A 25979-nucleotide genomic window follows, 5' to 3' on the forward strand; every position below is an offset into this window, starting at 1 on the left:
TTGGACCAGATCCTGTGCTCCAATGAGGACTAAATCAAGAATTGCCTCTCCTCTGGTGGGTTCCAGGACCAGCTGCTACAAGAAGCAGTCATTTAAGGTGTCAGAAACTTTATCTCTGCATCCCGTCCTGAGGTGACGTACCCAGTCAATATGGGGATAATTGACAGCCCCCATTATTATTATTGAGTTTTTTATTTTAATAGCCTTTCTAATCTCCCTGAGCATTTCACAATCATCATCCTGGTCAGGTGGTTGCAGGGCCGGTGCAACCATTTAGGCAAACTAGGCGGCCGCCTAGGGCGCCTAGTGGTTGGGGGCACCTAAAAGCCCGCTCAGGCGAGGAGGTGGAGTGGAGGTGAGCTGGGGTGGGGGGGCGCGGGGAGGGCCGCCCGCAGTAACGGGGGTGGGGCGCACAGGGGAACCGCTCCCCGCCCTAGATCACCTCCACTCTGCCTTCTCCGCTGAGCACACAGCCCCCGCTCTAAGTCTCCTCCAATTGGGGCCACAAGCCTGCGAGGGGAGGAGAATTAGAGTGGCGCCGGCATGCTCAGTGGAAGAGGTGGAGCCGAGGTGAGCTGGGGCGGGCTCCCCAGGCGGGGTTAGCTTCTTCGGGGGGGGAGGGGGAGTCTCCCCGGGCGGGGTTAGCTGCTGCGGAGGGGGGGTAGCTGCTGCGGGGGTGGGGCTCCCTGGGAAGGGGGCTGGGTTAGCTGCCGTGGGGGGGTGGGGTTAGCTGAGTGAGGGTGGGGGCGCAAGGTGGAAGTTTCGCGTAGGGCGCGAAACTTCCTTGCACTGGCCCTGGGTGGTCGGCAATATATCCCTACCACTATATTCTTATTATTAGAGCAGGGAATTTCTATCCATAGAGATTCTATGGTACAGTTTAATTCACTTACGATTTTTACTTCATTTGATTCTATGCTTTCTTTCACGTATAGTGCCACTCCCCCACCAGCACAACCTGTTCTGGCCTTCCGATATATTTTGTGCCCTGGTATTACTGGTTTCAGAGTAGCAGCCGTGTTAGTCTGTATCCGCAAAAAGAACAGGAGTACTTGTGGCACCTTAGAGACTAACAAATTTATTAGAGCATAAGCTTTCGTGGGCTACAGCCCACTTCTTCGGATGCATATAGAATGGAACATATATATACTGGGCTATCTTGATTATCACTTCAAAAGTTTTTTTTCCTCTTACTTAATTGGCCTCTCAGACTTGGTAAGACAACTCCCACCTGTTAATGCTCTCTGTATGTGTGTATATATATCTCCTCAATATATGTTCCATTCTATATGCATCCAAAGATGTGGGCTGTAGCCCACAAAAGCTTATGCTCTAATAAATTTGTTAGTCTCTAAGGTGCCACAAGTACTCCTGGTATTACTGTATCCCATTGATTATCCTCATTCCATCAAGTTTCTGTGATGCTTATTATATCAATCTCCTCATTTAATACGAGGCACTCTAGTTCACCCATTTTATTATTTAGTCTTCTAGCATTGGTATATAAGCACTTTAAAAACTTGTCTCCTTTTAGCTGTCTGCCATTACACGATGTAATTGAATGGGACTCTTCTTTATTTGACTGTTTCTGATCAGACCCTGCCTGTATTTTATCATTTTCCACCTTCTCATCCTCACTAGGACATAGAGATTCTCTATTAATAGATCCTCTCCTAAGGGATGTCCGAACCATGTGCTCCTCCACACCTGTCGGCTTTCCCCCAGCCCTTAGTTTAAAAACTGCTCTACGACCTTTTTAATATTAAGTGCCAGCAATCTGGTTCCATTTTGGTTTAGGTGGAGCCCATCCTTCCTGTATAGGCTCCCCCAGGGCCGTCCTTAGGCATACGCAGCTGCGTAGGGCACCATGAAATTTTGGGCACCAAATTGCCCCAAATTTCATGGTGCTCTCGGCAGCTGCGTGCTGCATATGTGGAAGCACCAGCCCCAGTGACCAGCCCTATCCCTCGGCTGGCCCCCCCGCGGGCTGCGTCCATTGCAAGAGGCAGAGCCGTACCTAGGGGGTGTGGGGTGCCGGACAACTCCCTCCGCCCTGCCTCTTACCCTTCCCCCCTGCTCCGCCCCCGGCCCGCCCCCATTCCACCTCATCCCCCAGCGACCCCGCACTCACCGGCAGCAGCGGGAAGCGGAGGAACCCGGCCCCAGCCCGCTCTACTCCACCAGCTCCCAGCCGCGTTGCTGCGCTTCCCGCCACTGCCGGTGAGTGCGGGTGGGATCCCGGTGATTGCGGGGAAAGGATCGCCCTCCGCACTCACCAGCGGCAGGAAGCGGAGTGACGCGGCCCCAGCCCACTCCGCTTCCATTGCCCCAGCCCCAGCCATGTCGCTCAGGTTCAGGAAAGGACTGCCCCCGCTCTCACCGGCGGCGGGAAGTGGAGCGCTGTGGCTGGGAGCTGGCGGAGTAGAGTGGGCTGGGGCCAGGCTGCTCCGCTTCCCGCCACTGCCGGTGAGTTCGGGTGGGATCCCTTCCCCCATACCCCCTTCCCCCGAGCGACACACCTGGAGTCGGGGCAAGGGAAGCGGAGTGGGCTCCTCCCAGCCCCCTGCTAATCCCCCAGGCCACTCTGGGCCTGTAGGGCCACCAAAAGTGGCCCCCCACAGGTCTTGCCTCCCAGACCCGGGGGGAGGCCTGGGGCCCCACACAGCCCCCCCCGTGGGGAGGGCTGTGTAGGGCACCCAAATGGCTAGGGACGGTCCTGGGCTCCCCCTTTCCTAAAAGTTTCCCCAGTTCCTAATAAATCTAAACTCCTCCTCCCTACACCATCCACGCAGTGAGACTCTGCAGTTCTACCTGTCTAACTGGCCCTGCGCATACATAGCAACACATACATAGCAAAACTTCATAACTTCACGTACAGTGATAGAGCATACAATCCAATGAGATATTAATGTTTAGTAGATCAAGACTTTTAGAACGATACCTCACAAGGCATACTTTGTACAAAACATAATTATATGATAGTGGTGAATATGGGGGAGCAGGGTGTTGCTTTGGGGCATAGAGTGTCACAGAGAGTAACTCAGAGGGTTGCCCCGGACGTCAAACACTGCTGACCCTCCTAGGGCCCTGGGTCAGAACCTGGTGGAGTTGGTGGGCCAGGGTTCCCCTACCACTTCCCCATGACTGCGTGGATGCTAACCCCTAGGCCTTCCAGTCCACCAAGGACCCTATTACACTGCTCCTTTTAATTTTCATTTAACTGGCCTACTCATTTTTGAATAGTTCCCCTTTTTCAAGTTAAATACTACTGTGGTAGGTTTCTTTGGTATTTCCCCCCTACAATGATGTTAAATATAATTACATTATGGTTGCTATTACTAAGCGGCTCAGCTATATTGACTTCTTGGATCAGATCCTGTGTTCCATGTGGGACTAAATCAAGAATTGCCTCTTTAGCTGCTCCTACACATAGCCCTTTGCTGCAGCAAACACCCCTCATTAACCACCCGCACAAATCAACACAAAGCTCCCCACACAACACACACACTCACCTACCCTCACTTATACCTACCATTAACTTGAGCAGCAAAGCAGCAGCTAAGCGCTAGTAATGAAAACAGGGATGTCTCTGTGCAGCTACTGCGGCGTGATTTAGAGGTGTCGAGGGGATGGGGTACTGGGCTGGAAGTCAGGACACCTGGGTTCTTTCTCCAGCTCTGCCACTTGCCTGCCAGGTAGGGTTGCCAACCTTCTAGTTGCACAAAATGGAACACCCTAGCCCCACCCCTTCCCCAAGACCCCACCTCTATCCCACACCTAAGGCCCGCCCCCCGCTCACTACATTCCCCCTCCCTCAGTGGCTCGCTCTCCCCCACCCTCACTCACTTTCACTGTGCTGGGGCAGGGGGTTGGAGTGTGGGAGGAGGTGAGGGCTCTAACTGGGGGTGCAGGCTCTGGAATAGGGCTGGGGATGAGGGGTTTGGGGTGCAGGAGGGTGCTCCAGGTTGAGGGGGTCAGGGCTGGGCCAGGGGGTTGGGGCTCGGGGTTGGGGCATGGGCTTACCTCGGGTGGCTCCCAGTCAGCGGCACAGCGGGGGGGGCTAAGGCAGGCTGCCTGCCTGTCCTGGCACCATGTTGCGCACGCCCCGGAAGCAGCCAGCAAGTTCGGGTCCTAGGCGGGGGGGGCCACAGGAGGCTCCACGCACTACTCTTGCCCGCAGGCACTGCCCCCCCCCAGCTCCCAATGGCTGGGAACCGGCCAATGAGAGTGCAGAGCCAGTGCTCAGGGCAGGGGCAGGGGCAGGGGCAGCGCACGGAGCTCCATGGCCCACCTGCCTAGGAGCCGGACCTGCTGGCCGCTTCCGGGGTACAGCGCAGAGACAGGATAGGCTGGGACTAGGTTGCCTTAGTGCCACAGAACCACCAACCGGACTTTTAACGGCGCGGTTGGCGGTGCTGACCGGAGCCACCAAGGTCCGTTTTCGAGCAGGTGTTCCGGTCAAAAAACAGACACCTGGTCACCCTACTACTGGGTGACTTATGGCCAGTCCCTTCCCCTTGCTGTGCCTCAGTTTACCCTCCCACTCTGTACCTAGGGTTACCAATTCTGGTTGGTTTCATCCCATGACATAACCTTTCATTAAAGATTCATCTTTAATTCCTTGAGATTCCAGGACAATAACCATTCAATTTAAAAAAAAAATGGCGTCGCCTAGCGGTACTCGATTGAGGAGGCCTAATCGCGCTAAGTCGGTTGATTGGCGTCACCTAGCCGCTCGGCCTTCGACTGGCTGCGCCTGACCTGCGCTTTCTGCGCTCGGCTGGCTCTGCCTGGTGGTTCCGGCTGTCGCGTTGGCTGTGGGCGGCCGGTCGTGGCGCATGCGCAGAGTGGAACGGGGCGCCCCGGTTTGTGAGATGCGGTGACGGGAGCCGCTCGGGACTCCAAAGCGGCCGCCCCCCCCCCCCGGTGTCGCCATGACTAACGGTGAGCGGCGGGCGTAGCCCGGTGTGTCCTGCCCGTGCTCGGACGCCTGGGTTCCGCGGGGAGGAAGGGGACCCTCGGGCCCGGCGGCGCTGCACAGTGGCCGCCTGGCCGGGCCTCCGGAGCCAGCCGGGGGGAATGACCCGGGGAGTGGGGGGGAGAGAGAGAGAATGACCCGGGGCCGGCCGGGTGGGGGAAGGCCCGGGCCCGCGCCCGCTACAGCCGGTGACGCTCTGCTCCCCTTGCCTTGCAGCCTACTCGCTGGACGGGGTGCTGGTGTTCGGGCTGCTCTTCGTCTGCACCTGCGCCTACTTCCGGAAGGTGCCGCGGCTCAAGGCCTGGCTGCTCTCGGAGAAGCGCGGGGTCTGGGGCGTGTTCTACAAAGGTAAGGCGGGGGCTGGGCCGGGCCGGCGGGGGCGCGGGGCAAAAACACCGAGGGGTCCCAGTGTTGCAAAGCTCCGCTCACCGGGGGCGCGAGGCAATCTGCTTTGGGAAACCCCTGGGCAGGCGAGAGCGAGGCATGGGAGCCAAGACACCTGGGGCCTGCTTCTGAGTTTGCTTCTCATTCACTGTAACTTTCTTCTTGGGGGAAGGCAGCTGCTTAACCTTTCCGTCACTAAACCGTCAGTAAAATGGGTCTGACAGTTACCTACACATAGGTGTTATGAGCCTTAGTGAGTGTCACCCTGAGACGTGTGCTGGAGATGCTACCTATCTTCATTTTGTCTTTCAGCTGCAGTGATTGGCACCAGACTTCATGCAGCAGTGGCTATATCCTGCATTGTGATGGCTTTTTATGTTCTGTTCATAAAATGAATCTCAAGGCTTCAGACACACAAGTCTGTTTGGGAGAAGCTGCTGAAAATGAGGACTTACCTGAGGCGGAGAGAGAGGTCAATATTTAATCTCTTTAAAGGAATGGACAGAGCCCAGTTTGGCGGGGATGCCAAGAGGAAATGCCCCCATTACCAAGCCTTTTCCAAACCAAGAGAGTGATCCTCTGCTCTTCACAACGGCTCCAAGTTCTCTGTGCTTTCAGCAAAGTGAGAAGATGTTCTTTTATTTTCCTATCCCTTTATAAAGTAATCAGCAAAGATCACTTAATGTATGGATGTATACAGATCAAATCCTCTTTCCTATAACATTATACAGTCTGCTTAAGGAAAACCTTGTGTTGTTTCACGATTAATTGCTTGGGCCTACCAAAATGGATAAAATTTTCAGTTTGGCAGAACATAGATGGGAACAGGTTGCATTTAAACTATTTTAGAGATACTTTCTTTAAGTCCCAATAAGTGTAGTAAGAACAGCAGGGGAGGGAGATAAGTTGACCGTAATGACACTCTTGTGTTAGAGCTACATATTTTGGGGCCTAAGACTAGGGAGATGATATCCTAAAGGCACAGACCTCAACTGAAACTTCTCAATAGGTAACAAAGTGAAACCCATCTAACGTGGTTCTGTATTCTACCTTCTGTATTCATGTAAGAAGGTTTTTCAAGCAGAAAGTAGATCTGGATTGCAGTGGGCAGCAAATCACTGTTCAGTGATAGCAGTGTGTCATTGGTGTAAACGTAGCACGAGATAGAGGTGACTAGAAGAGTGCTTGCTCTCTGGGACCCTGACATACTGTACAAATCATCCTCGTCCTTGAACGATGTCATGGATTAAAGTGGTTTAGAAGCCGACACAAGCCTTGATGTTTATACTAAGGAGGGAGTAGGTGGGGAGGGGATGGGAACACTATGTAACTAAACTTAATAATAAAGATAATGTTTAAGCCACATTTTAACATCACAACTTGTATATTTGGAAAGTGTATAGATTGTTAAAGACAAATGCCTCCTATACTGATGTTATTCTGCATTTTATTTCCATCTCTAATGGGCCTACCTTCTCAGTTTGTTTTCCACCTCTCTTGAGCTGTTCTCTCCAGCTTCTACACACCCAGATTGAAATGTAGGAATCAATCCCCTACAGTAGTTTCAGTGAAGGGATCACTCAACTACTTTTTTGTAGCTTAGTTTTTTAAAATTCTCCATTGTTTATAAAATCCTGAATAAAAAACTTGCCAATAAAATGTCTTTTCCCTACTGACTTGTCCATTTTCATTTGGCAAAGGCTGAGGTATTCCCTTCCCAGCCTCACTTTGCCTTTCTAGGAGCCAGCACCCATTGGAGTCAATGGGAATCTTTCCATTGGTTTGTGTTGGCTTTGGATCTGGTCTCAGTAGAATATGGAGTTTTTTATGTGCTACCTTATTTGTGCGCCTGTTTGACTAGGGTTGGCAGGGATGTGAATGGGTCTGGTTAACCATGTGCTACCAAGAGCTTGGAGAGCAGCTCAGGGATTTGGTGTCGCAAACTGTTATCTAGCTGTTTAGTTTCTCGTTTCCAGAGCAGTGGAGTTCTAGAAATACTTAGAATGCAGATGGCATTTTTAGCTAGGTTTATCACCTTCTTTTAAGCCTAGTGACCCCCTTAAAGGCAGCTGTTCAATTAATGTACACATCAGTTAATGGGACAACACTTCCCTGTGAAACATTCTCCAAGTATGTGATGCTGAAAGGGACCTGGGGATTACAATGAATGAGAAGCTGGATATGAGTCAGCAGTGTGCCCTTGTTGCCAAGAAGGCTAACGGCATATTGGGCTGCATTAGTAGGAGCATTGCCAGCAGATTGAGGGAAGTGATTATTCCCCTCTATTCAGCACTGGTGAGGCCACATCTGGAGTATTGCATCCAGTTTTGGGCCCCTCACTACAGAAAGGGTGTGGACAAATTGGAGAGAGTCCAGCGGAGGGCAACAAAAATGATCAGGGGGCTGGGGCACATGACTTACGAGGAAAGGCTGAGGGAACTGGGCTTGTTTAGTCTGCAGAAGAGAAGAGTAAGGGGGTATTTGATAGCAGCCTTCAACTACCTGAAGGGGGGTTCCAAAGAAGATGGAACTCAGCTGTTCTCAGTGGTGGCAGATGGCAGAACAAGAAGCAATAGTCTCAAGTTGCAGTGGGGGAGGTCTAGGTTGGATATTAGGAAACACTATTTCACTAGGAGGGTGGTGAAGCACTGGAATGGGTTACCTAGGGAGGTGGTGGAATGTCCATCCTTAGAGGTTTTTAAGGCCCGGCTTGACAAAGCCCTGGCTGGGATGATTTAGTTGGGGCTGGTCCTGCTTTGAGCAGGGGGTTGGACTAGATGACCCCCTGAGGTCTCTTCCAACCCTAATCTTCTATGATGGGGACTCAATGTAGCTCCCATGAAAACTTGTGTGGATGGAACCCAGCATGTGAGCTTCATAACCCTCTTTTTCCCACAATAGCCATTAGGAAAGCCCAGTTGAAATAGGGATTTTTGTGCATGGCTACTCTTCTCGGAGGTCTGGGCACAGATTCAGATGTGTTAGGGGGAGGGTATCAGACATTTAAGTTGGTGTTCTGAGGGACTGTGAAAGCTGAAGATGGTGTAACATCCACAGTAGGTTCTTCTAGGGCACCCAGACCCTAATATCTGGGCAGCTCATAATCTTTAATGTGTTTATCCTCACTCCCCCTATGAAGGGGGGCAGTATGATTCCCATTGTACAGAGGGAGACCTAAGGCACAATACGACTAAATCACTAGCCCAAGGTCACACACGAAGACTGTGGTAAAGCAGGGACTTGAACCTGAGTCTTCTAAGTTGTATGCTAGCACCCTGTTTACTGTGCCACCCTTCCTCTCACTTGGCCCCTTTCTACTTCTCTGATTTTGCTCCTTGGTGAATGAATGTGGTAGCTTCTTAATCCACTGTTTTGATTTGCTAAACAGAACTTCAGCCCTCACCTAGAATGGAGTCTAAACTGACCCTGTTGTAGCAGAGCCTGGAAAACACAACCCCTCTCTATAATCTGGTTACTGGCTATATGGAGCTTGTACTAGCCTTATGGGTATGGCAGAGGGCACTGCAGGACAGAATGTGGGAGTGGGCTGACTATGCAGTTGAACAGATGCAGGAATTTCATTCAACAAAGTTTTAAGATTTACACCATAGAGTTTAAGGCCAGAAGGGACCAGCAGAATATCTTGACTGACCTCCTCTAGCACCCACACACTAAACCCAGGAACCAATATTAGACCCAAGTATTACAACCCACAGGAGTCAAATTATGTCCCTTCTAGGGTGACCAGACGTCCCGATTTTTAGGCATTTGTCCTGCATCCCGACCGATCTCTGGTTGGAACACAATTTGTCCCGATATTTTGCTCCGCCGGCAGTTTCCCCCCCCCCCCCCCCGCCAGCAGCACTCGGCTTCCCCCCCTTTCCCCCCCAGTGTCCCAATATTTTCTTCCTCTCATCTGGTCACCCTACTTCCATACTAACAAAACGAACATGTTCCCAGACCCCGCTACAGCATGGAAGTGAGTTAGCATGTTATAGCAGTGTGTTCTGGCCTGCACAGATAGGGTGACTGATGTCACTGAATTGTGCTAGACTGCGGCTGTGCATGCCTGCGTCTGGCGTGATCTACTCTGCACAGACAAAACCAGAAACCACACAAGCTCTGGAAGCTATGAACCAAGTAAACTAGGAGGTCAGAATACATTTATCAGACTATAATGCAAATCACAGAAAAATACAGAGGGGAAAAAATCTACCTGCACGGAAAATAATTAAATATTTAGAGCCAGAGAATTGATAGTGACTTTCCCTGGCCTTCCTGCATATGCACAGATCTGGGCACTGATCTACCTCACATTTGTATTTGAGCAGCTTACGTTTTCTGTCTGTCTCTCTAAAACAAGACGATTTCACACTGTGGAGCTTCCCCAGCCACTGCGGACTTTGCCCACTCTCTGGTTTGGGACTGATGCTAGAAGGTGTTTAAGGTCCTTCCCGGTTCTGCAGAAGAATTTCTGCAGTGTGGGTGAGCCAATGGGATGTTTAAGTCTCCTAGTGTGTTAACATCTCCCCTCAAACACACATGTTTTCAGCTAATCCTTGGTTCTAAGTTATGTTAAAATAATGTTGTTGGCTGGAGATGCGGAGATGTCCCGATTCCCGCTCACCCGGCCCCGGTCCTGGCTGGGGGCAAAAGGAGCTGGAGGTGAAAAGCAGCGGTTCGCATGGGAGGGTTGCGTGGAATCCTCCCGGCCAAAGAGGGCGCCCGAGAGGCCGCGGCCCGTCTGGGGAAAGCTCTATGGAGGCAGCTGGTGCTCCCATGATGCAGTGCGGCCCTAGGCTGTATAAAAGGGAGTTGCTGCGCTCGCGGAGCCTTGCAGGGGAGCGAATGGAGAGTGAGTGTGCGGGGGGACGAGTGTGCACCTAAGCGTGCGTGGGGTGCGTGTGCGGGGGTGGCGGGGTGCGTGTGCAGCGTGCGGCCCTGCTGGGATCTCGCCTACACGTTGATCTTATTCGATCGGGCCGGGGGCGGCCGCCCGGCCCGAGATGAGAAGACCCCTCCCGCGAAGCCTGCGGGCGCTGTGCGGGGCAGAGTTGAAGGCCGCAGCCGGCCCGCCCGGCGCTCAGACGTGATGAGTCGATCAGATAGACGAGGCCGCGGGGCGGGTCCGCGCTGGCCCGAGCCCCCGGCCCATGAGTATCGAGGCGATTCTGATCTGAGCCCGGCCGCACGGGGGGGTGTGGCGCGAACCCCACGCTGTGTGTGCGCGCGCGCGGCGCGAGCCGGGGGGGGGGGGGGCGGGGGGGGGGGGTCCGGGCAGGGCAGCGCAGCGCTGACACTCAGGGCGCGGGGCAAGTGTTGCAGAGCAGCCGCTGGTGGCTTTGTTCACAGGGTCGCCCCAGGGTAGTAACTCCCCTTCCAGCCGCCCGCGGGAGGCCCACGAGGAGCGGGGTTGCTGGGCAGCCTCACAGCCCTGCCTGGGGCTGCACGTGGGGAGACCCCGATCACCCCTCCTGGGCCCACGAGCAGCCGACTGCAATGAGCCGCCTAGGCCGCTGTGTTCACTGTGAAACGTTGTACCCTGGAGCCCTATGGTGTCTGGCCAGCAGCCCCAGCCAAGCTTGGGCTCCATCTGTCCCTGGAACACATGGCCCTTCATTCCTCCCTAAAGAATGCATGCCGCTCTGGGGACTTCCTGCTGGGCGGGGGGGTTGGAGGGGATGGGGATCAAGCTCATAATAAACAAATAAAATTCTTGTAAATCTGCATTTAAACGTGGTGGTGGTGCCCACGGTGGCTGGGGGGTAGCCTGTTGTTATCCTGCCCCATTGGCCACAGGGTGATACAGCTGTGTGGCTCTGGTATTTAGCTAGACTTCAGCAGTGCCCCTAGATACCTTGCTTTGCCAGTAACAAGACCACACTTGGATGTGCTCTGCACTCACAATGGGAGGAGGTTTTCAAGCAGGCTCAACATGCAGCGTACAGAAGATGTGGCCCTTTGTTTTAGTGCTGTGAAGGGAACTGAGCTTTCAAAATCTGAGCCACACTGTGCTACCCTCCACTCCTTAATATCCTCTTTGTAATCTCTGGTGTTCAGCTCCCCAAATTGCATGCAGGCTGGAGTAGCTGAATATTCTCCAAAAGAAAATAAATGATCCTGATCCTAGGTTAATGGGTGACTGTAATTGGGGGGGGGGGGGGAGGGAAGGGGGGAGATGGTCTTTGCTCAAAGCTCCTACAAGAGTTTATAGCTCTCAGTATTAAAACCACTTCAAGGGCTCCAGCCTTTGGTTATTTTTCCTGCACTTCTGGCCCTTCCAGGCCAATTGCTGAGAGTACGTGTTTGTTTTGGCACCCAAGGCCATCCTGCTTCCTGCTTGGCATGTGTGTCCTGGGGTGACCGGGTTGGTATTGTGGGTGTGTTGTGTGAACTCCCAGCACTGGGAGCGCAGTACCCTGCCGAGCTGAGGAGTAGCTCAGGAGTATCCTGGGGACACTTGCATTGCACAGCCTAGTGCAAACAGCTTGAAGGTAATTGGGATGATCTTACAGCAAATGTGGGGAGCAGGGCTGAAATGGGTGTGAGAGCAAGCTGGTTTCAGGCAGGGGGTGGAGAAACAGCAATGCCCAGTGACTGAGGTTCTCTGTCAATGGCTTATTACCACCCCCAATCACTAAAACATAATGGTGTTAAAGGGGCACTGAAATCTAGCTCAGCTCTCCCTCCCAGAGCGTGCTTTCAGTGGCCTCTCTGAACCCCTCTGGTACTGTCTGCTTCACTGGCAAGACCCTAGCAGGTGTCATTCTGACCACGCATATCATGGGGCCTGATCCTATGAACCCGCCCCCAGGGCTGCAGCCCTTAGCAGGTGAGTGAGCATGTTGACTTCAGTGAGTCTGTGTAAGAGCTGATGAGCTGTAGTAATACATTAGTCACCCCCATACAAGCAGGTGAAGCAGCCTCTTGGTGGCCTCTCACAGGGAGAGCTTCACTGCTCCAGGAAAAGCAAGTCATGAAGGCTCAGATCCACAAAGGGACTTGGGGGGCTCAGGCTGGCATTCAGGTTCCTACATCCCAGTTTTCAGCTCACTGTAATCCACAGAACTCTCACTGAGCCTGAACATGGTGCCCTGCTTGGTTTTCAGGGTGAAGTTCCTGGGTGCCTGTTGCTGCTTCCCTCTAGGGGGGTGGATGCCTGTCTCTTGCCTAAATCCCAAAGGAATTCAGCTGCCCATCTTGCCTGCAGGGCTGGGGATACTGTGATGTGGGTTTCTCTCAATCCCTCTTCTTGAAACTGGTCCACTGTGGTTAAATTATGAAAGTTGTGTTGGACCAGAGAGAGACTGACTCTAGCTCAGGGACAGCCAAGGTCCAGTCCCCATGCACCACTCACATTTAATTATCCAAAGCAGAGTGGCTTCAGAGATTGAAGGAGACCCACAGCAGAATGCCCAGAGATTTGGGTAAGCTCCTGAGGTGGGAGACCTCTGTTCCAATCCTTCTTCTCCCCCCGGCAGAGGGGAGCTCTGCAACAAACCCACAAGCTGATTTCTCTTCTGCTGAGGTCTGGCCTACATTTTGGGTTGACATCGCTATGGTGCTCACAGGTGTGCAAAACCCACACTCCAGCGCTGTTGCTGTGCCACGCCCGACCCCAGGGTAGACACAGCAAGGTGAATGGAAGAAAGTGTCCATCAACCTAGCTCCTAGGCTTGGGGACATGCTAGTCAGAACCCCCTGCTGTGGTGCTAGTCCCTGTAGCATAGAGATGCCTTAGCCCTGCCTGGAGTTGGAGGTTAACGTGGCACTGAAGCTAATTGGGGGTGGTGAGGTTCACACCTTTGGCTGCTGTAACATTTGGCTGGAGCCATGGTTCTGGAAGGCTGGTTAGCTGCCCATTCATCCTGCCGCCATCCTCTTCTATTGCCAAGAAAGGAACTTTTTTTAATGGAAACTACAGAGTTTTTCAAACGAGTGAAGAATCATGTAGTGAGCCTACCGTTGCTCTTTCCCCGTTGTGTAGGCTAAGGCAGGGCTGGCCCAGCAATGAGTGCAGAGGAATAAACACTGGAGCTGATCCACAGCTGCAGTAAACTGGTGTGTGGGTCTCTTGTTCCTGAGGCATACATGGAGGGGGAAATGAGCAGCTGCTGGTGTGAGTGAGGTGTAATGCAGGCAAGTGCTACAGTAGCATCTTCCACATTGGAAAGGTGCTTGAATTCTGTCAAGCCTTATCTGCCTCACTCTACTCACCTCACCTCTGACTGGCTGCTCCTACTCTGAGACCAACTATTCCCCAGAGGAGTTCAGACAAATATAAAGCAGCTGTAGACCTGAGATCATCAAACTCATTTCACCTATGGCCTGACCCTGGGGCTGGATGTGTCATGTATAGCCACTGATCTGCACATGGCTGTTTTGCACCAGTATAAATAATCCATTTAATTGCACAGGTGTAAACCCCCACTATAGATCCACTTAATCTGGGTTATTTTAACCTGGTAATTTAATGAATGAACCTGGTTTGGGCTTCCCCCAAACTGGCTCATTTTAGAAAGCTGGGAGATGGCTCCTTTAGCTGCCCGGCACTGAGCATCAGGTGTGTTTTCGAGCCCCAGTCTGGAGACATGCTAGTGCTGAGTGTTACGCATGGGGCCTGAATTACCTTGCTGAAGACTATTGGCTCACCATGGAGAGGATGTATGCCAGCATCCCATGACTCCATCATTTTAATAAACCTAGGGTTGTGAGTTCAATCCTTGAGGGGGCAGTTTAGGGATCAGGGGCAAAAATCTGTCTGGGGATTGGTCCTGCTTTGAGCAGGGGGTTGGACTTGATGACCTCCTGAGGTCCCTTCCAATCCTGATATTCTATGATTCTATGACACTTGAGCAACATACATGTAGCCATGCTGGAACCATTGTAAGGACAAAGAAAAGCAACTCTTCCCAAGAGGGCAGAGCCAAGGCATGAGCTCGCTGCCATGAAAGAGACCAAACAAATAATTTAAAAAGCATCTTGTGGGGAAGCTGGATTTCTGTCCATGATCCCCAAACAGCAGGCGCATAAGAACCCCCAGCACGGATCAGCCCATGGCTCCATATTGCCCTGTCTCTGGCAGTGCCCAGCCCCAGCTGCTTTACAGGGTGGTGTAAGAATCTTAGGATAGTAGAATGGGGGTAATCTGCCCCCACATTAGGTCTCATCCTGGTCTCTAATAAAGATGAGTTTGAGCCCTGCAGCAGGAAGGTTAATATCCTTGCCAGAATTAACTCTACTCTGGATTTTCTCATTTCCATAGAAAAATCCCCAATCCTTTTAAACTCTTGCAAATTCTTGGCCTCAACTTCTTGTGGCAGCAAGTTCCATAGACTAAGTATCTATTGTGTGAAAAAAAATATTTCCTTGTATTAGTTTGGAATTTGCCGCCTTTTCAGTTTATTGAATGCCCCAATGTTCTTTAATGAATAAACCACCACGCTGCCACGTGCGGTGCCTGCTCATGCCCACAGGCCAGCTTCTAGAAAACAGCCTCTAATTTAGGAGCCCTGATTATTGGAAGCCCAAGTTAATAAAGGGTCTGATTGGTTACCCACTGTTCCTACAGGTTTTATTGGGGGTTGTGGGTGCTGAGCACCAAGTTGGACCCCCAGAATTAGAGGACCAGCCTGGGTGGCTGACTGGAGCCATGTTGGAGGTGGAGAGGTAGCACAAAATATTCTGGGCTGATGCACGAAGGTCAGTATTGCCTGCTGCGATGCTGTGTACCCCACAGTTACCCAGCATGGAGGGATGAATGCAGCAAAGAGGACAGGGAAACAAGATTGAAATTAAATTAAAATCTCTCCCTGTTCATGGCTGTTTTGCTGGACGAGCTTTGCTGACCAGAAGGGGTTTAATGCACACAGAGCAGACAGAAGAAGGTTCACTCAAGTTGGAAGTGGGTCCAGAGCCGCACAGCCAGGGCACAAGCCAGAAAACTCCTTACTGAGAGAAGAAGCTGCCGTTCTCCTTGCGGGAGTATCCACTGTTGGTGGCAGCTGTGTGGGGACACTCTAGGGAAGGAGAAAGCCATGTGATTACTACTACCAAGTGTGGAAGGTGGCATCAGGCCGGGCCTCATGCTGGAGTGAACGGGGACTCTGGTTCTAGTAGTTATCATGGTGGCCGTAGATCTCCAAATATGTCACAAAGGAAGGGAACCATCATTATTCCCATTATACAGATGGGGAAACTGAGGCAGAGATGTGCCCTGATTCACTCAAAGTCACACAGGTGGGTGGCACTGACCAGGTCTCCTGACTCCCAGGCCAGTGCTCTATCCATAAGGTCATGCTGCCTCATGCATCGCCAGTTCTGACACAGGCTCACTGGTGGCCTTGGGGGAGTCTCTTCAGTGGGTACTCGGTGCCTCTGACAGCCAGCCAGCCACCTAATCTCTGGGCCTCATTGCCTGGGGTCCTGCCGATAAGTAATGGCAGCCACTGATCCTTGCAGAATAGTTCCTGTCACGTAGCTAGGACAGGGTTTGCCCAGGCAGCCCCACACCACAGCCACACTGGAGCTGGGATCCCCACGTGGCTGTGACGGTAGCAGTGCAGAGGAGCAGCCTCCACAGTGCCCCGCACTAAGGGAGCGGCCCCTTTGTTACTGCCCCGCCAGCCGGTCCCTGACCCTCCCAGACTCTCAACCTTGTGGGCTGCGACACATTTTGAGGCCCATCCCATTGGCTGATCTCCATTAAGATGGAGGCACAGGCAGCTGCCTGCTGCCCTTACCGATGGCTCCCTCGATGCTGTGGATCGACTCCTTTGTGGGGCTGACCCAGCATCTCATAGACAGGCCCCTGGCTGTACGGTGCTCCACTGGGGGCAGCTCGGGTTCCTTCACAGGCTCGAGACCCTTCAGTGCTCTGGAGTAGGCAGGAGGGGAGGGAGAGGCATTAGAATTCCAGACTCTGCGCTCCCTGGGGCAGAGGCCAGCTCTTACTAGGTACATGTCCAGCACCTAGCACCATGCCACCTGCATTCTGGTTGTGCCCCCCGGCGCTACTGTAACACAAAGAACCATCTGGGTGGGTTTAGTGCATTCGCTCAGGGCTCCCGACAAAGGGAACAGCCGCTCCCTGCAGCTATCCAGGCTACTGGGTCTGACTGCAGGACTGAGAGCTTTCAAAGGGGAAAAACCTGATCAGACCTTTCTTCCCCGTGTGGCAACATGCCCATGGTAACGATAATGTGGTCATCTTGCATGTATTAATTGCCTCTTGATTGTTGTCAGGTGCAGCATCACTGGCCCCAAGGGTTCAAAAGTCAGGAGCGAGGCCCCCCCAAAGCCACAAGACTTTCCAGATGATGCTTTTGGGTTTCTTTGCCTCCTGCTTTCTGAGCCTCTCTGGCCAGGCTCAGGGCACATTTCCAAGCTTTTCTCTGCAGCCTGGAGGGCTGGAAATGTACTTTGTTTAAATAAAAGCTGAGAATCTCCCACTCCAGGAGCTGGGACTTGAGGAAAAACACCAAATATTGCAAGAGGCGTGATACAATCACAACAGTTGGCAACACTGCAAAGAGCATAATATCCTGCCTGGTTCTGCCTCCTCCTCCTCCTCCATTTGTAGGGAGCGGGAGAAATTGACAATTAACAGCAACACTGTGGCCAGGGTCTGTGATTGCACCTCTGGGACACAAGGCTCTGCCACAGCCCCCCCCCCCAGGCCCGCAGGGATTGGACGCCTGTAAAAAGCTGCCGAATAAGTTCTGCTGGCTCCCAGAGGCAAGTGCAGCTTGTTACCACCCCAGCGTATGAGAAGAGGGCAGGGTGACTATTGGTCAGGGAGCTGGAGGCAGAGCTAGGAGGATGTGGCGTGGGGGGCTGAGGAAGCAAGCTCAGGCTGAGGTTTCTGTTCTGTTCTGTTCTCCTGAGCAGGGGTCCATTAGCCTTTATGCAGCATTGGTAGCTGTTCTCTGGCCCAGCAAGAGGCTGCCACCAGCTACCATGGAATCCTTCCAGCTGGCTTGTATCCCAGGCACAGGCTCTTAGTGCAATTAGCTACAAACCGCAGGCATCCCGGTGATCAGCTGGTACCTAGTGGGGACTCACCAGTGTGCTGCCTAACAATGGAGTCCTTTCAGAGCACCAGTCAGTGTGACCAAGGCCATGCCACTCATCCTGAAGCACCCAGCAAGCTGGCGAGGTAGGCAGCAGGTAAGGTAGTGCCTAAGCATGTGCTGGCTAAGTGACTTGCTGATATTGGGGCTGCCCTGAGTTTACATAATGCTCTGCCGGGCCAGGATTTGTGCTGCTGGGGAGAAATGTCGCAGGAGCCCCAGGCAAGGCAGCAGGCTGTTCAAAGGAGCTATCCTCCCATGAGCCTCGAATGGCCAAACCTGAGGTAAACAGAGCAGCTCTTCTGTCCCGGGAGTCCTGCGTTTTTGGGTCTAGGCTGAAACCCCCTGTCTCTCTGTAGCATTGTTCTGTAACTAGCTGCCGCATATGGACTCTGAAGCCCCCCACTAGTCATTAACTTCAAACACCCCCTCTTCTGTTGTGGTACCGAGGGCACCATCAGACCTGTCCATACCAGCTCTCCTAGGTTTCTCCGTCCCTGGTGCTGCCAACACTGTGATGGGCTAGCAGCATGCTGGGCTACATGCCAATACTGGGACTTTGTGACTGAGAACTTCTGCCCCACCCCATTCCCCATCTGCCCCAGGGTGGTGCCCAGCTCCTGTACACTGGAGTCTGGGCTGCTCCAAACCCCAGGTAAATGGGCACAGCCCAAGGCTGATGGTGGGTTGGAATGCGGGGGAATCTGGGCACTGCCTGGTACAGTTGGCTGATTGGGGCAGATGGCTGCAGAAGTTGGGAACCAGGAGCTGGAGTCTTCATCTCTATTGACTGAAGGTGAGCTACTGGGGCAGGGTCATTTTGGGAACTGTTGCCAGGGAGGTGCCTTCCCTCCCCATAGTGACCCTGCAGCACCACTGAACCTATGCTTAGACCTCCTCCATGCACAAGCCAAGAGGCCAGAAGCTTCTGCAGGATGTAGACTTGTGACAGGGCACACTGGCCCCCAGGGCCGGCGCAACCCATTAGGCGACCTACAATTTGGGGGGCGGCGACCGCGGCGGCATTTCGGGGTGGGACTTTCCGCTGCCTCTGTGGAGGGTGGCATTTCGGGGTGGGACCTTCCGCCGCCTAGGGCGGCAAAAAAGCTGGCAGCGCTCCTGCTAGCCCCTCACTGGTCCAGCAGGAGTTAAGCCCACCCTATGGGCCAAAGAGGCCACGGCCCTGAGCCACTTGGAACCCAGGTATAAAAGGGAGCAACTCAGCTCAGTTAGGGCTGACCGCTGAAGAGGAAGGATGCAGGAGCTGATGAATCTCCAGACCACAGAAGCTAGATGTGACGGAAGATGCCCAAGAGGGGTTGGAGCTGCTGGGAACTGCCCACACTGATGAACCCTGGGACGCTGGGGATGCCAGGACCACCACACGAGGAGATGGGGTAGGAAGTGGCTCAGGGGGACGACCTATTAGGCTGAATGCTGTCACTGTGTTGCGGTGGGATCCCCCCATACCCAGTGGCGGTAGGTTCTGCCACTGTTAGGGCCCTAGGCTGGGACCTGGTGGAATAGGGTGGGCCTGGATTCTCCTGCCCCCTGCTGCCAACCCCACCCTCGGGGTGGCAGTCTTCCCACCTTAGGCCAAGAGGCTTGCATTCGTCTGCTGAACCAGGCCATCAGACCCTCGACTGTTTAACGTTCCGCCCTACCAGAGAGCCCAGGGCAGTCGGACTGACTCTGACCTTTAGGCCACACTTCCCTGAGGCTAAGGGGGGGACGAGCGAAGTCAGCCCCAGGACTGCAGTAGCCCTGGCTCTGCCCCCAAAAGGGGATGGGGCGAACAGCCTTGCAGCTGTGAGCAGACTGGGGCATTCGCTGTCACCAATAGTTGCTCCCAGAGGAGGCTGTGCCCTGCCTGAGATCGAGAAAAGGCCGCTTGCTCCTGCTCACCCATGGACATCCAAGAGTGTCTCCTTGTGGATGACGATCTGGCTCTTGTCTCTGAGCTGCTCCTTGTGGTGGTTGTAGAGTGAGGTCAGCTTAAAATCCAGGCTGTCTCTGGGAACCTGCAGAAGGGTTCAGAGAGAGTCAATAGACCGCGCCTCTGACAAGCCTGGTAAAGGTGCCTCATCCCTGGGTGCTGTGTGGGCTTCACCTGAGGCAGGGGACAAATTACATTCTGCTGCATTCACTGGCTGTGGGGAGTTACACAGGGAAGACTTTCTCTCTGTTATTCTGCTGGTTAGAGCAGGGGCCTGGGAGTCAGGACTCCTAAGCTGTGCGCCCAGCTCTGGGGAGGGTATGGGTCTGAGTGGTTAGAGCAGAGAGCTCTGGAACGCCTAAGTCCTACTCTCTCATCTCTGCCACAGCCGCACTGTGTGACCCTGTTGTGATGTTATAAGTGTAATATAATATCTCATTGAAAGGTGACAGGGCCAGAAAGAGTTAACTAGCTCAGACTGACCTGACCCATGGCCGAACTTTAGAATATCAGGGTTGGAAGGGACCTCAGGATGTTATCTAGTCCAACCCTCTGCTCAAAGCAGGACCAATCCCCAGACAAATTTTTTCCCCCAGATCCCTAAACAGCCCCCACAAGGATTGAACTCACAACCCTGGGTTTAGCAGGCAAATGCTCAAACTACTGAGCTCTATCCCTCAGAAGATATGTAAATGAATAGAGCTTTGAAATGCAGCCTGCATTGTTAGAGGTAGAAGGGGAGATGTTTGCTTAGGTCTTGTGATGTAAGCAAACAAGTCTTGTCTATTGCTATAGCTTTGATTCAAAGATCAAAAAAGGAATATTAACATTTAGGAAGACACTTAAGTGAAATAGTATTATTGTCTATATGTCTCTTTGAAGATTGTGGTAACCTGTATCTGAACTGTTTAATGGATAAATTACCCTGTGCTAATTGCCAGGATGTTTGGGAGAAGGAGAGTTAAGCCTATTGTTTTCTCAGGCCAAAAGGCTGCAGGAAATGTATAAAAACCCTGGGACACGATCCTTCTTCATCTCAGATCTGCTTTAGGTTTCAAGAGGGGGAAACCTTAAGCCACAAGGATTGAGATCCCCAGTCACTGATTGAAGTCACCCTGAATATGGACATTGGACTATAACCTATGGACTATTTCTAAAAGGACTTTTGGCAACTACAAGCTCATCTCTGCTGTGTATCTGGACCTCAAGAATTGAATTCAAGTCTGTATGTATATTGATCTTTTAACCAACACACTCTCTTTTCTTTTTTAATACATTTTAGCTTAGTTAATAAGAATTGGCTATAAGCGTGTATTTTGGGTAAGATCTAAGTTATAATTGAACCTGGGTGTGTGGCTGATCCTTTGGGATTGGAAGAACCTTTTCGTTTATATGATGAGATAAGATTTTCAGTAATCATCATCATATCTAATGTGTGTCTGGATGGAGGCCTGAGGCTGGGTACTTTAAGGGAACTGCATTATTTGGACTTCTGAGTAACCAGTGAGGTACTATAGAAGCTGTTTTGTGCTGGCTTGGTAAATCAAAGTATTGGAATATCCACCAGCGTTTGGGGTTTGTTTGCCCCGTTCTGTTTGCAGTTGACCCTGATCGAGTGACCTCAGCTGGCTCCCACAGGCAGCATTGTCACAGTGGCTTAGTCGGCAGGAACTGTGACGATGCTGCCTGTGGGAGCCAGCTGAGGTCACTCGATCAATCTACCCTTCTATTTCTAGCAATGCAGACTTGCATTTCAAAGTTCTATTCATTTACATATCTTCCTAACCAGTCTCTAAAGTTTGGCCATGTGTCAGGTCAGTTTGTGAGTTAATTAACTCTTTCTGGCCCTGTCATCTTTCAATGAGATATTATATTACACTTATAACATCACACCCTGGGCAAGTTGTTTTGCTTTTCTGCATCTCGGTTTCCCTATCTGTAACACAGATCTAACCCAAGGGCAGTGGGGGATCAACGCCCGTGCCCAGGGGCCCAGCCAATTTGGCCCTCAGCAAGAGCGCCAGAACATTGGTAGAAGAGGGGAGGCATAAGGCCCCGCCCCTCTCTGTGGCCCTGCCCCTGCCCCCCCTCTCCCCCCCCCCCCCCCCCCAAGGCCGTGCCCCCTGCTCAGGCTGCCTGGAAGCGAGAGCCAGGTGGTGGTAAGAGCCACCCATGCAGTCCAGGCTGCTGTGGGGAGTCCCAGATCTTCCACTTGCCCTGGGCAGGAGGCCAGGTTGCCGGAGAGCAGAATACTGGCCCGTGTCCCCACACCCCCCCCACCCCAGCCAGGCAGCGGGGCCTCCAGGGGGAAGAGAGGGGGCAGGGCCATGGAGAGGGGCTGGCTCTCATGCGGAGGGGTGGCTAAGATTCCCCTCATTCCCTGGACAGAGGCTGGTGCTGCCAGCAGGGACCTTGCTTCATGAAGGGGGAGCTGATCACTTTATCGGCTCCCCCACGAAGCACAGCCTCTGCCAGTACCACTCCGCGCCTGCCCGGGCTTGTGGTTTGAGGGGGCAACGTGGCCCCCTGCCCCCAAACTACGCCCATATTAAAAAGTAGGCAGGCCTGGGATTTTAATGGGGTGTTTTGTGCCCAGGGCCCCAGTAAATCTTAATCCACCTCTGCCCAAGGGCTGGAGGATTGTGAGGCAAGGTTAATGTTTGTCAAGCGCTTGGAGAGCATCTAGAGAGCTGCAAAGTGTTCCGAGAGGTGTCCAGGATGCTTCGCAGCATGGATGTTACACGCTTCCTCTCTGCTGCTTGGGGTGGGGACAGCACACGGGCATGGCTTGGGATGCTGCTGGACAGAAAGCAAATCCCAGAGAAGCAAGTGGAGCACAGAAAGGAAACCAATGCAGCTGCGGGTGAAAGGCTTTACTATGCCCTTGGCACGGCCAGTGCGGCTGCCCAGCCTGGGCGAGGAGATGGCTGTGCACTGGGGAACTTGTATCTGCTAATTCTGGACCATTTCAGGCTGTGCCCTTTGCGAGAGGGTAACCAGAGGATGTGGGATGGTGAGGAGGGGGAGGGAGCAGCAAAGGGCGGGACGGAGGGGCACTTGGGGGGCTTCTACCTCAGGTTCTGTATACCAGACTTCCTTTCTGGTGCTGGACAGGGTGGGTGTTCTGTGCAGGCGATTCCAGGGGTCCTGCTGCTGGGCCAGGTGGGTGGGCTCAGCATAAGGGCCTGTCTGGAACAAACAACAATCAGCCGCTTGTGTTCTGAACACCGGCTGTCAGATGGTCTTTGCCATTGGCATAAGGGCATCCTCTGGACACATGCACCGCTCCCTACTCCAGTGGGTGTGTGGGTGATTCTGTTTGTAGAGGAAGTTAGCCCTCTGGCCCCAGCCTGGTGCAAGGGGAACCCTGATTTGACTGCAGGCACTTGGGACCCCTGGGGATCCACTGCCCCCCATCCTCTACATGCCAGCAGGGCTGTGCAGGAGGCCACTGCCTAGACCTGTCATACTGGTGCAACAAGGAAGGTTTATGCCTCTGGCATCACTTGGGCTGTTAGGACCCATAACAGCTCTCTTGGGACGGAGACCATCTTGTTCTGTGTTTGTGCAGCCCCTAGAGCTATGGGGTCTGTACTGCTCTGTTAGGGGGGGGGCTAAAAATAATTGGCAGTGAAAGCCACTGCCCATGGGAGCAAACAAGTAACTCCTGTTCTCCACCTCTCCCCGGCCCAGAGCCCTTTCCAGTGACTGCCCAAGGCAAACCTCTGACATAGTTTAAATCCCGCAAGAAACCCCCTGCTGCTTTCTGCCTACTCAGATTCCTTGCTCCTCTGCTAGTGAAGATCTGGCCTCACTCCAATTGTTTGCAGAGTTGTGGGATTCTTGATTGTTTTCAGTTTGCTCCTTTTTTAACACAGGGCTGGAGTATCAAACTGTGGTGAAAGGTCAGAGCCCACAGTGAGCTGTGCACACTTGCACCTGGATGGCAGCTGAACTCAGGCCCCGTTTCTAAGTAGCTCATGAAGAAGGGGGGGTTGAGCCTGACTCAAACACTGAAAAGCTGATTTCAAAGGGACCCAGCTGACTTGCAAGCCAGGCATTTTTATATATATATATATATATAAAGGAGTCAAAAATAGTTTCAGACAGTGTCTCTCCCCTGACCCCCGCCAGTTTGTTGCCATGTGAAAGATCCAGGCAAACAACAGGGGAAACTGAGGCTAAATCTTTCACAACAGACACTGGATTCTGGATCCCGCCTCCCCAATTTAGATCCTTCCCTTCCTAGCAGCTGCTCTGCTCACCAGCTGCCCTGTTCCCACCAGAGGTGGCTGCATGTTGGCAGCGGGGATGGGGGGGGGCAGTGGGGTGCAGGTTGGGCCGGAGCTGGGCCGATGAAGGTTCCGGTAGGAACTCGGGCAGCCCAGCAGGGGGCGGGGACCTTACCTGGCCCGACCTGGCCCGGCCCGTGAAGGTGTCCTCGTTCTCGGAGCGGGGGTAGGGGAAGGGGTCCCGGGTGGGCGGCATCCTGCGCCGGGCAGAGCAGCGCTCCTCGCGGCTTGTTTGCAAGCCCGGCCGCGGTTGCCAGGTGACGGTCCCCGGGGATTCCGAGGAGGAAGCTCGGACGCTGGGGCGCCCCCTGCTGGCTGGAAAGAGCAGCGCGGCGGGTCGGCCTGCAGGGAGGGTGAGAGCAATCCAGGGGGCCGCGCTGGGCTGTAGGGCTGAGCATAGAAGGACTGTGCGGGAAGATTGCAGGGAAAGATGCGGAGAAACTCAGGCATGGATGGAAACTGCGCCTGGAAAGGCCAAGCACCAGCCTGCACAGCGTTTATTTTAAAACCTGCTGCCTCCATATCCCCCCCCCCCCCGCTCGCTTTGTTACACATGGCTGGGCACTGCATGGCCCTGCTTCCCCAAGCTGTAGAGGGGCTACACCCAAATCCGCGAGCCAAGCAAAGGGCTGTTGCAAAGGGGGGCGGGGGAATCTAATTTTGCAGGGAAGATGCCCATGTGCGTAACGGGACACGCGGCGCAGAGGCAGAACAAAGGCCTGAGTGCGAAAACCTACATGGGGCTAAAATTGGGGGGGCGGGGAATGAACTTGCAAAAATAGGTAATTAATGCTGAGGCTAAAGGATGACAGTGCGCGCCTCCAGGAAGGACTAAAGCTGCACGAGGAGAGCGACAGAGCTAGGCGGGGACCAGACGGGCCCGGGGCTTTGCATACAGGAGAGCGCAGATTTGGCCTCGCGGCGTGTTGCACCCGAGCTCGGTGCGCATGTGGGGCTGGGGCTGCCTTGGCACGCGTAGCGTGGGCGCATCTTTCGAGCCGCAGGTGCGTGGCCCAGGTGCGCGCGGCGGCGGTTGCCGGGGGCGGGGCTGGGCGGGGCTCCGGCGTCCTCCTGCCTCCCCGCGGTGGCTGCACCTGAGCCCCGCTGACGCCTCGCAGCACGGTCGCTGCTGCTGCACCATGGCTGGGGCCGGCCGGCTGCGTCCGTCCGCGGGTTGCTGCTGCTGCTGCCGCCTCCGGGCTGGGCTCAGGCTGCTGCTGCTGCTGCTGCTCTGGGCGGGGGCCGCCATCCAGGGGAGCCTGGGCGAGGAGCGGGAGCTGCACGCCTGCAAGGAGGTAGGGGAGCGCGGACCGGGCGGAGCCCTGCAGGATGGAGGGGCCGGAGGCGGGGGAGGGACTCCTAGTCTGGGGGGGGGGGGGATCTGAGTTCTCCATCGGGGTGCTAGAGACGGGCACTGCGGCAGAGTGAGGGGGGTCCTGTAAGGGGTGATCAGGGCTATAGAGGTGGGGAAGGAAGGGCTCTGTGGACGGGGTCTGCCTGTCCTAGACCGGGCAGTGATCTAGAGGGTTGGGTAGCAAGGCATCCTCTTTGGGGGCTATGGCAACAGAGCTGCAGGCCCCATATGGGGCTGAAGAGAGGGGACTAGGCTGAGGGTTAGAGGCCATGTCCTGTATGGGATGGCATTGAGACAAAGGTGAGGGTCTATATGTGGCAGTGGAAGGGGCTGTAACGATGGGGCCTGTATGCAATAAGGGGGATATGGAGGGGCAGGGGAGCCCGAGAGAGAGGTGCTGCCTGTTCAGTACAAGGGGTGCTATGGAGGTGATTGCATGCCTCATATGGGGGCAGGGGCTGCCTGCCCTGTATGGGGGGTTAGGGCTGTAGGTCCCACTGGCCTGACAGACAGTGGTGAGGCTGGGCTGGATACGTACATGGCAAAGTGCCAGGTGTGGTATGGGACGAGGAGCTATGTGGACACACCTGACGGTTCATTCCTGTATGTTTTTGAGGGAGGGAGAGGCACACAGGGCTGCCCTGCCTCACTAGAATTGACATAGCCTTCCAAAATCATTTGGAAGAGTTACCAATTTGGGCTCTCCGGCCCCTCTGGCGCCACTGCTGGAATCAGCCCACTAAAAATGCTAGAGGCAGAAGCAAAACGTGCCGTTTACTCATGTCCCTAAAAATAGCCTGCTGGGGGATTCAAACTTAGTGGGACCATGTTCATGGAGACAAGAACCAGACCAAAACCCCAGGCAGGTGGCAAAGGAGTTTCCCAAGGAGTGCGGCTGCTGGCAGAGTAATGCCATTCTACAGAGTCAGCCCGGTCTTCTATACGCCAGATTTTGCCCAGCACT

General features: G+C 53.8%; 2 protein-coding genes and 1 non-coding gene across 3 annotated transcripts; 2 read left to right on the forward strand and 1 right to left on the reverse strand.

Moving 5' to 3' along the window:
• The first annotated feature begins 4834 nt into the window (after positions 1–4834).
• LOC113409300 (protein kish-B) lies at positions 4835–7034 on the forward strand. The gene is made up of 3 exons (XM_026663060.2): positions 4835–4944; positions 5195–5326; positions 5675–7034. Exons 1-3 carry the CDS (start codon positions 4935–4937, stop codon positions 5755–5757), a joined length of 225 nt encoding a protein of 74 aa, XP_026518845.1. The 5' UTR covers positions 4835–4934; the 3' UTR covers positions 5758–7034.
• Positions 7035–10135: 3101 nt separating this feature from the next.
• LOC113409304 lies at positions 10136–10542 on the forward strand. Its single transcript, XR_003370505.1, has one exon.
• A 4768-nt stretch (positions 10543–15310) lies between these two features.
• On the reverse strand, positions 15311–23857 carry LOC113409301 (uncharacterized protein C1orf194-like). Its single transcript, XM_026663063.1, has 5 exons — positions 23777–23857; positions 22442–22558; positions 19339–19454; positions 16105–16238; positions 15311–15381 (listed from the first exon to the last, which is right to left on the reverse strand). Exons 1-5 carry the CDS (start codon positions 23855–23857, stop codon positions 15311–15313), a joined length of 519 nt encoding a protein of 172 aa, XP_026518848.1.
• Positions 23858–25979: the final 2122 nt, after the last annotated feature.

Source organism: Terrapene carolina, unplaced genomic scaffold (assembly GCF_002925995.2).
Source record: "Terrapene carolina triunguis isolate 2854851 unplaced genomic scaffold, T_m_triunguis-2.0 Scaffold32200, whole genome shotgun sequence".
Lineage (NCBI taxonomy): Eukaryota > Metazoa > Chordata > Testudines > Emydidae > Terrapene > Terrapene triunguis.